The sequence below is a fragment of the Taeniopygia guttata genome, chromosome 6 (assembly GCF_048771995.1).
Source record: "Taeniopygia guttata chromosome 6, bTaeGut7.mat, whole genome shotgun sequence".
In the NCBI taxonomy this organism is placed as follows: domain Eukaryota; kingdom Metazoa; phylum Chordata; class Aves; order Passeriformes; family Estrildidae; genus Taeniopygia; species Taeniopygia guttata.
Window position 1 is genome coordinate 35733263 of NC_133031.1, and position 14238 is coordinate 35747500.

The 14238-nt window shown below is 40.7% G+C and overlaps 1 protein-coding gene across 15 annotated transcripts in view; it reads right to left on the bottom strand.

The window, feature by feature from the left end:
• Positions 1-869: 869 nt before the first annotated feature.
• The window catches only part of EBF3 (EBF transcription factor 3), a 130320-nt gene continuing 116951 nt past the window's right edge, over positions 870-14238 (bottom strand). For 6 of the 15 annotated variants that reach the window (XM_072931361.1, XM_072931362.1, XM_072931365.1 and 3 more), the window contains 5 exons: positions 13133-13198; positions 12307-12484; positions 10919-11107; positions 10239-10436; positions 3635-3790 (listed from right to left, as the gene is read on the bottom strand). In XM_072931361.1, the coding sequence (XP_072787462.1) occupies positions 3759-3790; positions 10239-10436; positions 10919-11107; positions 12307-12484; positions 13133-13198 (663 nt within the window). In that variant the 3' untranslated portion in view covers positions 3635-3758. Of the gene's footprint in view, positions 3453-3634; positions 3791-10238; positions 10437-10918; positions 11108-12306; positions 12485-13132; positions 13199-14238 lie in introns of those variants that run through there. The other 9 variants (XM_072931363.1, XM_030276637.4, XM_032749229.3 and 6 more) reach the window with 4 other exon arrangements.

A 14238-nucleotide genomic window follows, 5' to 3' on the forward strand; every position in this document is an offset into this window, starting at 1 on the left:
CCATTCACTTTGGAGCTCCGAGTTTCTGAGTGCCCTCTCAAAGTTGTCAGCAGCCCTCTGATTAATGACCGGATCAAACTCCAGAACAAACTCCCTGTTTCACCACCACAGGCGCTTACATTCCTCTGCCAGAGCCGTATTCCTGTGGAAATACTCTGCTTTTTGGTGGTGCTGGTCACACACAAGGATACAGGAGCACATTTGGTGGCTGGGGTGGGGAACTCAGACCTGTACAAGCTTTGCGACTCTCTCCAGCTCCGAGGCTGCGTGTGCCCACCTCACCACAAATATATTTTTGTACCCATTACATGTGCATTGCACATATTATAGCCCAGAGGATGAAATATTAGTGCTCAGTATTATAATTAGCAAGAGAATTTGCTTCCTTCTCAGCAGTTAAGAGACGAGCACGTCGACCTTCTGTGTCAAACCACCACATGGAAAATTTGGGCTGTGCTTTGTTTAAAATAACTTTTCCTGTTTACAGACTTTTACAATATGATATTAAAATAGTAAACGAAAAAAAAGTCTATTGTTACCTTTGCTTTAAAAAAGCCTGTCTGAAGTGAACAGTTTTGGTTAAATAAGAAAAAGATTTATTCTGCAGTTATCTTCAAAAAAAGTAAGCAGTTTGGATAAATACTTCACCAAGGCTGAGCAACATGTGATTGCCACTGCAGAGCAGAGATCTCCTTCCTCATCCTCCTCCCAGGGAACTGGAAAGACCACGTCAAGGGTTTGGGCTTTTTCATAACAAAGGAATAAAAATTCTGATATTTAGAAATGAAACCCCCGGTGTTGCATTATTTCGTTTAGTGTTTCGTCACTTTTTTTAATAATCAAACCAGATAAAATTACTAAAAATGAAATTCACAGACAAGAAATACTTTAATTAAATATTGTGTAAAATGAACATTTTTTTATACAGTTAAATATATGAAAAAATGTACAGATAAAACAATCTTATTGTAGGGTCTTTAACAGTAAAATCTACCATTTAGTGAAGCTTTCCGTCTGGAGACAATGAAGCAATGAGTGCATTGACTAATTAATCTAAAACACAAACAGATTGCATTTATGAAGGAACTTGCAGACTTTCTTATCATGTACACGTGACCTCTTTTAAATTTTTTTTTAGAGCAAAACCTTACTTAGACAAAATATAACGGAGGCAATTCAGTTCCAAAGTGACTTCTCAGGCTTTCCCACCTAGCCAAGCCTTGGCCGTGCTCACAGAGCTGTGCTACGCTGAACCCTTCTTCTAAACCTTTCAGAAAAGCTTGACTAAAATGTGCATTCTTTTATTTTTGCCCAAAAAAGAAAAAAAATTACAAAAATAATAATAATATTTTAAAAAATTAATAATAATTAACAAAATGATCCCTCCTTTTTTGGTTAAAAGGTGAATTCTGCTGCAGTTTGCAACGTGTTTTGCAGTGCTGCGCTGGCAAAGGATTTAGTGCAAAGTAAAAATAAAAAAAACTCCACGTTTCTCTGGCTGGATTTGGCACCGAGAGCCACGGAATACAACGGAGGTCATTCCAGTTTAAAAAGTACCATCGGCTACGAGTTGATTACAAAAAGTTCCCTAAAAAAAAAAACCCCAAGAAACCTAAATAAACAACTCCCAGACATTAAAAATTCGGTGTGATCCTGATTTCCCGTGAAACCTTCCCTGGTTCTGAGCAGAGCAGGGTTTGGGAGAATGCAGAGTGCAGCAGAAAATCGACACATAAAGGAGTGGCAGAATTGTACACCAGGATTGTGCTTTTTTTTTCCCCTTATTTTTTACACCAGAAATCATCCAAATGAAGTCGTGATTAACAATTGTGGTGTAAGCCTGTGATAAAACAGCACAAAAGTTCTTCAAAGAAGTTCACTTTTAAGGCATCAGAGAAGTTCATGTGGCAAACATTTTAATTAAAACATCAGAAGTGAATTTATTTTTAAACTTTAGGCCTCTGAATTTTTCCAGTAAACACAGTTCAGCTATGTGGCAAAGTCATGGGTGGCAGCTGAAAATGACTTTTTACAATCTTAAAAAAAAAAAAATTAAAAATAAAATTAAAAAATAAAGAAAACAAACAAACAAACAAAAATAAAATAAAAAATGCAACCACAAAATAGATTTATCTTTTCTGTGGCTGTATCACATGCACATATTCTACTAGTATTCATTACAGCCATGTGGCACAATTTTGATTTGACTATACAACAAACGACTTTTCCTTTCAAAATTATTTGTTCTGATAACTTAGAAATAATATAAAAATAAACAATGAATTTGAATTTTTGAAAAAAAAAAATTTAAAGGATGGAAAGGCTAAACAATAGCAACCTTATGAAGTACAAATGAAATGCACAGACACCGATTTATTTAAAAGAAAAACATGAAGGCAACAGTTCTTGGCTTAATGCTATTTTCAGCATCACGATACCAGGCCAGGACAAAAACCAATACATACAAGAACATAAAAAAAAAATGATGAAAAGCAATATACAAAATTTCAAAGATAAATACAATATTTATAGTTGATATGTTACAAAATAAATTCCCTTAGTGACTGCAAGTGTTTATGTGAAAGAAAGTGTTGCAATGGTTAAGACTATTTTATTCCTTATAGCAGTCATAAGGAATAAAATCTGCTTTTTTTTTTGTTCTAAATATTTAAGTGGATCTGAAAAAAATTCAAGACAAGTGTATAAATATTTAGCTACAACTTTGGCAAAATCACAAAAGTCTACAATTTTATAACCACATACAAAACACATTAGGGAAGAAGGATCTAGAAGTCAAAAGGACAATTTTCTGGTACAAGAAACATAGACTTCACAGTAGCCTAAAATGCAATAGTATACAGTGCTAGCAAAAGTTGAAAAAATGTTGCAGATCACACTTGCTTAACAGGAAGCTCTAGCAGTGGAAGTATATTTTTTTCATTTTTTTAAACCAACAGACAGTAGCAATTTCTTTTTTTTTTTTCTCTGTCAGTGTGCTTGTTGAAGGCAAGAGAATTCAATATCAAAGTTACAATTTCTAACTACAATAAGTTACAAAGTTCCATTTCATTAAGATGAAGTTAAGCAACGATAAACCCCCCCGCGCCCGCCCCCGCGCCCCGGTTTTTTGTGTGGTTTTTTTTTTCCTAATTATATATTCATCCTTTTTTTTTATTCTTTTTTTTTTCCAGTTTGATGGCTCATAACCTCCTTGGCCCCCTTTTTTTTTTCCACCACAAAAAAATATTTCACATTATAGAGATACACAACCATTGTGAATCTAGTTATGAGTACAGAAAAATGTTCGGAGGCATTTTTCATCAGTGTTTCATGATAATCAAAATGGTGCATCCACAAAGTTTCTCCCAACACATAGCAAGTACTAGACATAGCCAAGACGTAATCAGAAACTTTATACAAAATAGGCGTCGCTTTTTCCTTATTCTCCAGGACTGAGAAATGTGAAAATATGAGAAAAATTCAGTCAATAAAATGGAATTGTTCATGAAGAAGTAGGTTGTTTTGCATGTAGATTCTTAATAGTTTAAATAAAATCTTTAAACAAAGTCTTTTTTTTTCTTTTTTTTTGTGGGTTGGTTTTTTTTTTGTGGGTTTTTTATTTTTTCCTGTAGCATTTCGATTTTGTTGCTGATTCTGCGTGAAGATACTGCTTCCATCAGCATGTCTTAATATACTAAACTTGTCCCCTAAGCCCATCCTCTGCAGCTTGGTGCTACGGTAGGTAAACAAAAGTGACTTTACATTGGCGGGACTACAAGCCCGGACATGGCTAAAAGAAAAAAGAGAAGAAAAGGAGCTGTTATTGGCACGCTGGGCTCAGAGCCACCACGGGACAGGCGGGAGGATGCAGAGCCTGGCTCCTCCACGATGTCCCCAGAGCAAGGACCACGGACACTCCTCCCAGCAAAACACACCCCAAACAGCCTCTGCTTGAGAAAGGAGCTCTGCGGGCACAACATCCCCAGTTCCCCAGGCTCAGCTTCTCTCCAGATCCTGACAATTCTTCTGCTGTGTCCCCATCCCCTGGGGACAGCCCCACCGATCACCACTTCGTGCCCTGGGCAGAAAACCTCATTTTCCACTATTCTTCTTCATGATAAAAGCAGGACTGAGCAAGCCAAGGGCTCTCCAAGACCAAAACCAAGAACTCTAAACCTTCTCCCAATCCTAGAGCTCAACCGTCGTAAAAAGACATGATATTTAAACCCCTGACCAGCCATATCCTGGGGTTTCTTAACAGAAAAAGACTGAGATGCCAACAACCATTTTTTTTCCTAGTTAACTCTTTGGTAGAAGCACAATTTAGACAGTCTTTAATTTTAGTGTTGTTTAATTTTTGCCATAATGATATTTCTCATTAATTTATGTACAACAGATATTAATAAATTTGTTCGTGTAGCGATGTGAACTTCAATTTCTCAGTTCATTAATTTCAACAATATTAATTTATTCCAGATTCGCCGTTGCAGCTTTACGGTTTGGAAGAGCTGGGTCTGTACACATTTCATAGGTAACACGGCCACGACCAGCATTGCTCCAACAGCTGCACCCAGAGCCCAGAGCAGCCCCTGGCCCTGACAGAGCCTTCTGTGGATTTGGATGGAGTTAAACCTCTCTAGAACACAGCTTAGGTGATGTTTGTGAAACAGGATTAAGTCTTCCAACTCTGACATTTTTCTCCCCAGTTAAACGTCAAAAATGTCAAAATCGAAACTGAAGTTACAATTTCGCAACATTCATAATAATTATGTTATAAACCTAACCAGCAACTGAAGTTACAAAATTTAACTGGAGAACAGTGGTTATATTGGCAGAGAGCCTTTCTACCCGAAATATTCAGTTTCCTCATCACATTTTCAGAGAATCACAAAATCACTTATGTTGGAAAAGGTCTCCAACATCACCAAGACCAAGCTGTCCCCTATCCCCACCTTGTCCCCAGCTCACAGCACTGAGTGCCACCTCCAGCAATTCCTTGGACTCCTGCAGGGATGGGGACTCCAAATTTCCCTGAGCAGCCTCTGCCAAGGCCTGCCCCCCCCACCTCAAAAAAACCTCAAAAACAGCCCTTCACTAAATCTTTGTTCCACCCTTCATCAGCCCAGGCCAGCAGATGACTTCACCCTGTGTTTGACCTGCCAAGCCCCTGCTCTCAGTCTGGCTTCTCCCGTGGGATTCAGCCAGCAGCAAATCTGTCACCAGGCCAGTCTGGTTATTGGGGTGCACCTGACCTGGGGGTGCAGGAGATCATTTTCAGGAACAGCTGTCATGGAATCACAGAATCATTAATATTGGAAAAGACCTTTAAGGTCAAGCCCAACATCAACCAGCACTGTCGTGGTTCACCACTAAACCATGTCCTCAAGTGCCTCGTGCTGCAATTCAACCATCAGCTGCTCCACCCCTGGAAGTGTCCAAGGCCAGGTTGGACAGGCTGGAGCTTGGAGCAGTTTAGAACAGTGGAAGGTGTCCCTGCCCATGGCAGAAAGTTGGACAGGATGGGTTTTAAGGTCCCTTCCAACCCAAACCATGCTATGATTCTGCTGTGTGAAAATTTAGATTATCTGCTGCCATATTTTTCTGGAGTAAAGACAAATTATCTCAATTCTTTAATTTAACTGTTTTTGTTGAACTCTCTTTGTGGCACAGTCTGAGGTGGGATGCAAGGTTGGTGCTCCAGACGTGCATTTCACAATTTATTTTAGTAGCAATCTTTGACAATTGTGAATTTCTGCACTGAGCTTCCTGCTGTGCAAATTGATACCAAATGCCTTCTTAAAGAAAAATGAGCTGGTGAGTTTTTTAATAATAATTTTAATACTTTCATCTGGAGAAAGACCAGAAAATTAAGCAGGATGCAATTTTAAAAGAATATAGAGAGCCTTTTGCTGTGCATTATAGTCCTATAACCAGAGAGCAATATCTTTCACAATCTATAGAAAGCAAATTACAATTGAAAACCAAATTTTGAACACATATTGTGCTTCCAACTTTGCAGCGAGCCAGTAGCCTCTCATTAAAAAAATTCTTTTCTAGTTTTAATGTTCATTGTTTTAAACAGGAAAACACTCTCTGCCCTAAGGAACACACATGGTAGGATCCTGCTCTTAAAAAATTCGTGTGAGTACTTGACTTTCTGGTCATAGACTATGGAGGTCATGCAGAGTCAACAAGATTGTGGCTTTTTGGATCCAGCCCAGAAGCCCTTTTTTGTAGGCTTACTCACAGGAGTGAGTCAGGCCCTGGGGAGAGCAGGGAGAGAGTTCTCCTCCAAGAGCTGCAGCTTCTGAGTGCTGGCCCTCCCTAGGCTGACGATGGACATGGGTGCAGCAAGGGGGAGGAGTAAACATCCGCCCTGGCTGGCACTGCCCCCAGCCTGAGATCCCCCCAGATTGCCTTTTTATACCCTTAACCTCTGTCTTCATTGTTGAATCATCAAATCCCAGAATGGTTGGGGTTGGAAGGGATCTTAAGGACCATCTCATTCCAACCCCCTGCCATGAGCAGGGTCACCTTCCACTGGAAGGTGTCTTGGATCTCTTTGCAAAAGTGTCCCCTGCAGATTTCTCCATGTTCACTCTTGGGCAGTAGGTCCTACAGCACACAGAGGGTTTTGGGGTTATGCTTACAGGCAGCAAGATCTTGCTTCTGGCGTGGTGGGCTCAGGTGTCCTGATGCTCAGGGTCACATCAGCACCAGCCAGAAATTAGGGCAGCTCAACTTCTGTTTAACTCTTTGTTAGGGGACAAAACAATCCCCCTGAGGTCCAGCTGGAGCTGCTTAGTTCTGCTGTTCTCACCACTAAGATGTACCACAAGCAGCATTTTTCCCACACAGAGATACCCTGCAGTGGTTTACCCACCAGGGAGGGGTCAATTAACCCCCAAATCCGGGCAAAAGGACCACCCTCGTCTGAATTCTTATCCATTCTTATCCAAGTCCCTACTTATCCATAAACTGCAGGATTTGCATGGTCACCACCAGTGACCACGAGCTCTTACTGCTCTCTTGGCTTGACTGAATGTGACCATTCCTAACATCTCCTCAGCTGTCGCTCAGCTCCTTCACACCCTGCCCTAAAATGACTCTGTACTTAAAGATCACCAAAAAAACTTCAGCTGCATTGGACTGCAGCTCTCAAGTTCCATATTTTAACTTAATGTAGAAAATGTGCTGATCAGAAAACTCTCAAGGTGATTGTACAGAGTCCAGAAAGCAACTAATTAAACTTTAAAAAGAGTTCCCTGACAACAAATGACTGAGAAAATAGGAAGGAAGAAGCAGAAACTCCCTAATGAACTCTATGCATCAAATGCAGTGTAGATAAGTACCAGCACAGGAGTGTTGGTGTTTTTTCTTGACGATGTCTCATGAAGGAAGGAGCTGCCAAACCCATCCCTGTGCTGCCCCTCAGCCCTGGCTGCAGCTCAGGCCAAGGCAGTGGCTGAGCTCTGAGGGGATGAATGGGGGAATTTGGGGCTTTTGTGAGCTCAGTCTGAGCTGACTCAAAGCTTTGGGTGGAAAAGGGGACGGTGCCTCTGCTGGGATGGTGAAGGACCTCACAGAGGACTCCTGGGTGGGGGAGGTGAGGTGGTGCTGAGGCCCTGGCACAGGGAAGGCTGTGACTGCCCCATCCCTGGAAGTGTCCAAGGCCAGGCTGGACTGGCCCTGGAGCAGCCTGGGATAAGAACAGGACTGGGACAGGACAGGAGAGCAGCCAGGACTAAGCCAATGGAATGTGTACCTGCCCAAAGTTGGAACTAGATGGTCTTTAAGGTCCCTTCCAACCCAAACCATTCCAGAATTCTGTGATTCCACGTCAGTTCCCTAATTCCCACAATACCAAGCATCACCTTGTGGTGCTGTCTACTTTGCATAAATTATGCAAATTATTTTTGCCACAACCCTGGAAGTCGCTGCTCTAATTACCAGGCCAGAAGGACATTCTGTCTGCTTCTCTGGGTCATTCTGCTCAACACAAAATTATTCAGGTTCAGCTGACAGGGGAAAATTACAATTTTTATTTAATTATTTATTTATCTATCTATGTATTATCTATTTAATTTCAACACTTTGTTTTCAGTTCAGCTGCTGATCCAAAACGCAAAAGGATGACACCGACTCTGCTGGGTGGATTGCAGCACCCAAAAATCAGGGGTTGAAGGCATGGTTAGGGCTTTGCTGGGCTCTCTGGGCATGAAAAAGCTTAGTGCAAAGTGAGCTTAGGCTCAGCTTAAGAGCTGAATTCATGACCTATTTAACAAATCAGTACTGGCTGATTCCAAGTCATCTTCTGAGCTTTATACAAAAAGCATTTTGTACCTGAGGATGGAGATGTGCAATTACTGGGGGATTGAGGAGGTGCTAAGGGACATTGGGTGCTCAGTGCAGGCACTCAGCCCTCCCAATTCTCCTTAAAACCCCACTTTGAGGTACTCTAGAGATTTTAAGTACCTAAAACCTTGAGTACCTAAAACCTGACAGGAAGACCCTTATTCACACACTGAAATGGCAAAAATCTGGATCATTTTAATTTAGATCTTTAAATAATTGTTTTTATCGGAGTAAATCAAAATCAATTAGTTGATCTCCCTGCATCAGATCTAAGCCATATGTTACTACATTTATATTATTTTTAAATTTTATTTTTGTCTATATTTTATTATTTATTTTATTATCTCGTTTTTCTTTTTTTTTTCCATTATTTTATTTCAGCATTTACTTTTCATACCAGTGTCTTCTTACAAAAAGAGGAAAGTAGGACACTGGATCATTTTATGAATGGATTATCTTTTCTAAGAATATGGATATCGTTTTCTACTTACAGTAGTAAAACGGTGAAGCTTCCACTAAAGAAATATGCAAAAAACTGTTAATTTAATTATCCTTTCCTTTGCTATCATGCTACAATGAGTTTGTGCATCTGGATTCTCAGCTCTTTATTGACCTGAGTGCATAACAAGGTCTCAGATGTTTTTTTTGGGCCAAGAAGTTAAGAGCAAGCTACAGGAATATTCATTTTGAGATGCTGGAGTGGATTTGGGGTGGACAGACAGCTCTGTGGGATTGGGATGATGCCTCTCCAAAGTATCTGCAGCACCCTACAAAATGCAGGTGTCCAGAATTGGTTTGGCAAATTAAATCCCCCTCATCAGTTTCCCTGGTTGGATTATGGGTGTCATGGTGATACAAAGGATAAATAATCCTGCGCTGCTGCTGCTTAACTGGGGAAGTCAAGAGGAGTGACGACCTCGGGGATGAGACTGTCCTCAACCCTTCCTGGTTTCAATGGGATCTGAAGTGCCTCAATTTACCACACTGTGCACTGGGACTCCACCAGAGGCAAACAAACCTTCCCAGTGATCCTAATGCACCTACAGCCTCACCTTCTGCAGTCCAAAATCCCCCCTAAAAGCAGCAAAATTGGCCATGAGTCTTCCTTTCTAGGGTGACTTCTTTGTTTGTGTTTTTGTTCTCACATTGTGTCGTAATTCCTCCCGCCCCACATCCTGCAGACGACCATGAACATTCTGCCACTGATTTATCAGTTGTTCCTGGCATTGCCCACATGAAATCACATGGATTATATTAAAAAAAAAAAAAAAAGGCAAAATATTAAAATTTCCTTCCCTAATTAAAATACTTAGTTCATTTAGGGATGTAACCACTCTAACACCACAGTAAGGGCTGACACCACCAGAGCATGCAAACCACTGCATACAGGGCTGCCTAGTCCAGGAAAGCTTAGTCCACTGAGTGAGGACTTAACCTGACTTATATTAACTTCACATACTTAAAATCACTACTGCACCCTATAGAAAGTGAGGAAATCCCACTCTGTCCTGCCAGAGCACTGCTGGGTTTAAACATCCACAGAAATGTGTTCAGAAAACATAAAAAACACCAGGAGTACACGAACCCTCCAAGAGGCATTCCGCGATACAGTCTTCCCTTAAAATTTAAGGCACAAACTCCTAAGGGAAAATGCCAGGAAAACAACTGGTGTTTGCTGTAATACAAGCATCAAAAATGAACTAAAAACCTGAAAATCTCAGCAGACCATTCACGCTACCCTATCTCTCCCCCTGCTTTTGCATCACTACAAGAGCACTGAAAAATCCAGCCAGGTACCTTTCTCACCGAGAAGAAAAAAAGCACAAAAAAAAAAAAAAAAAAAAAAAGGCAGCAGAGAGAAAATTGAGAGAGATCGGGCTCACCTTGAAGTCCATTTCCATTTGCACTGGTGCAAGATGGTGGAGGAGAGGCTTGGGGCCTGACAACAGGAGCGAAGGCGCTCTTTTGTTTCACTGCAGAGATGACATTGGCAGGTGAGAATGAGAAAATGCCGTGTGTACTGCTACAGTTTGAAGGGAGGGTGACCGAAGAGGCTGCCATGGTAGGGCTTGACGGCACTACTGCAATAAAGCAAAAATAATCAGGACTCAGATTGAGGTTTTCACGGCAAACACGGAAAAAGAGAGTGATAGGGCCTTGCCTCTTAAAATATATATAGAAATATATATATATATAAAAAAAATATATATAAAAAAATAAAAATGAAATGCCTTGGCTTGGCCACTCTCTGGATAACAGGCAAACTCTTTTGTGTTGGACTTTTGTTACAAATTGCGCAGTCCAATTTTTATTTTGTTTTTTTTTGTTTTGTTTTGCTTTGTTTTTTTCGTTCTATTTTTTTTTTTGTTGTTTTTCTCTATCTGAGATTGTATTCTGGCACAAACAGATCAATTTATTATTTTCATTTTTACGTCCAGCCTCCAGAGTCACCCCTCCTTTTATCCAGTAGCTGACAATAGAGGAAATCAAAACAATGCAAGGAGTTGATTTTGTAGTAAATATGAATCTATATGATGATGTGTTACCAAAAATAGACACTTACTGCCATAAGGAGAGTTAGCTGAGGAGCCATTAAGAAATCCAGGGGAACCTGGTACACCTAGATTGGGCATGCCGGCATTGCCATATCCATTCATGCTATTGCTGACTGTGTTGTAATTGGACTGCTGAGGAGTACTGCTGGGAACATATCCTCGCGGGGAAACACTGCTTGTGTTGCGACTGTAACCTACTGTGTTAGAAACCCCCCCACCCCAAAAAAATAATGTTATTTTATAAGATAGACTTAGGGCTGGGGGGTTTCCTCATGCAGCATATATTACACAGTTTTAATTGATTGCACAGCTTTGCTCTGAGTTGTCTCTCACTGCCCTATCAACTCTTGCAGCTTGAGATAACCTTATCACGCCAACCCTACTTAAATCATCCGCGAGCACTCTATGTTGTCTCTCCTCTTAGCACAGACAGCCAACAAAAGCTCTCTTCGATCCAGCTGTGTCAGGTGCCTTCACGTTTGTCTTTAGGAGCAATTATCAACAGGCTCGAGTCCCGCTTTGTACCAACACACTGCGTGAACTTTCAGCCTCTCCACACCTTCAAATGCCAGAGCTGACAAGAAAAACTTTTTTGTTGCGGTGATTTACTTTAAAAGGCTGTTTTGGGGTCTTCATTTTGTGATTGATATTTTTTATGCTAACAACAAGCTTTCGTAAGGTGTAGCCATCAGTGAAAACTAATTCAAGAGCAAGTACAGAATTTTATAAGGCTTATTAGCTTGGAAACGCATTAAAAGACAATCTTTTTAGAAGAGGAAACATAGCGGAATCAGGATTTTAAACAACAATTTGTTCCTATCTGAGCAATCAATTTATTAATTACGTTGCAAGCAAAAAAAATATGCGTTTGAACATATCTAATAATCCTGTTTCCCTCCTTTCATTAGTATCAAAATTAATTTCAAATGCAATATGCTACATGCATTTTCAATTACAACAGGTAAATTAAATCAACTATTACTTTTATTAGTAACATATATGTCACACATGCCTACAAACAAAGTATTTTAAAATCACAGACATCAAATTAGATTTATCTGTGTAAACATTCCAAAACCAGGTGGAGGTACCGAGACATAATTATTTTATAAACCAACCATACACGCTGTATATTTACTGCGAATAACAAAGAGCTTTCTACACTTTGCCAATTTTATTTTTTTTTCCCCCACTGGAGATGCTCTATGATAACAGTAAATGAAAGAACAGGGAGAATTAAATATTACGAGAAAAGTTAAAGACAGCATTTCATTCCGCGCTCAGACACACGGCTAGGGGGACAGAGAGAGGGAGGACACGGCGGTGACATCAGCTCACACGAACGGGCCAAAAGCAGCCAACAAGGTGAAGGATTAACCCTTGAAACCCCACCTACCTTGGTCGTTGGCTTGCGATGTTTCGGAGACATTGACGGCGAGCTGGCTGCTGAAGGAGTTCACGCCCATCATGCCGGTGTGGGCGGGAGTGTTGGCTAGAGTGGGGATCTGGTTGTGGTTGCGGGGCACGCTGTACAACGCCTCAGCAATGTCAGCTGCTCGTTTCAGGATTATTTCCTAGAGAGACACAAAATAAGCACTGACAACTCAGATTTGTGCAAATGCTCCAAGTCGCAATAGCGCAAAAATTTGCCTAAGAGATTCACGTGGAATTACAGTGAGGATGGGAGGTTTGCTGCTTGTTTCAACAACGCCTCCTGTTTTTCCTTCCAATGCCCAATTGTTCCTCAACACAGTAAATATAAAGAAAGGAAGAAATTAGCATAAAACTCCAGTTCAGCACTGGAAGCCAGGTGAAAATCGTCACACGGGTTTTATACGCCCAAGGCAGGAGTTGTATTTTCAGCAGTTTGCAAAATACAGTACAGCTGATCCACTCGGCTGAGCAGATTTCTTTAGGACTTCCCATTAGTCACTGTATATTTTGGCCCCAGTTCAAGGTTATTCTCTTGCCTTAATGCTTGCTTATGCTTTTGGCACCTCGCACTTAATTGTCATTTCTGATAGGCAAACGAGCGGCGAGAGGAGAAGGGGAAGATGAAGCGTTTCCCTCGGAGCATTGCATCACATCACACTGCCCTCAAGGTGGCTGGCAAAGCCTGGCTGTGTACAAAGGCAACGTGCTGATGCTCTGCCAGCCCTGCACAGAGCAGGTATTGATCTACACGTGTCGGCGTGGGAACAAAGAGCGTGCTGCTGACCTACCTGGTTGTTATGGGGCATCCCATATAGGGCTTCAACAAGGTCTGCTGCTCTCTTAAGTAATACTTCCTAAAGGAAAACAAACAACCTGTGTTATGTTTCACTAAGACAAGAGCAGTGCAGCAATGTTGGCAGTTGTAGCGTCTCTAATTGGAAGGCACCGATAAAGTGTATAAAATACGCCACACGCCGCCCATGTGCTCCCGCTACATTTAGGGGATGTATTACAAAGATAGGAAGGTGTTTTGTTTGGGAGGAAAACAGGGCTTGTGGTTTGAAGTCAAAGTTAGAGATGAGCCTAAAAATAATATTGCATTTTACATCCAGCTGTTCAATTATGATTGACTCGGAAAGGTGTTTGCTGCTGTAGCATGTAGCCCTTGTGCTGAATTAGTGAAATCAGTGCTTGAGGTTTAATGATGTAGTCTTATGGGTATTAAACAAACAAACACATGGTAGAGATATGAAAGGCACAGGCATCACATTTGGCTGTTAATTCCTAGCACTTTAGTGGTGAAGAACAATAAGTAATTTTCCATATCTTAATTAAACTGGCAGAGTCCTTAAAGACAACATCTCACCCCTAATTCATGCCCCAAATTTGCAAGTGAGTTCAATGCTTATTCCTCTTTATTTTGAACAATAAAGTGAATTAACTTGGGTTAATCTAGTTCTTTCATAATGACATTAAGAAATTTTTCAATTAACCTCTTTGACTGCATGTTGTAAAGGACTTCATAAATGACTTCACATTCAGAGAGTGTTGAGTACTTGTGCCTGGGGGCATGGATGCACTGAATTTTGTCTTATCCCTGTCTGCATGCCTACTTTCAGTTTTCAGTTTTATGATTGTGAGGATTAATCCATAGTTTAGTTAATTTTAAATACAAATGGAGTTATTCTTTTTTCACTTTTTTTTTTTCCACTACCTTTGGCGGTAATAAAATTTAGCTGGATTTTTGTAGGAAAAGATCTAGCAAGGAAGACTTGGGGCATCTCTGTTAGGGACAGGATTTGCCAATTTCTTTGCAACTTATTTGACAGCTTTGAAAGCAATAATTTCTGTGAATGTGGCAAAAGCCAACCTGGGTGCGACTACCCCGAAAAAA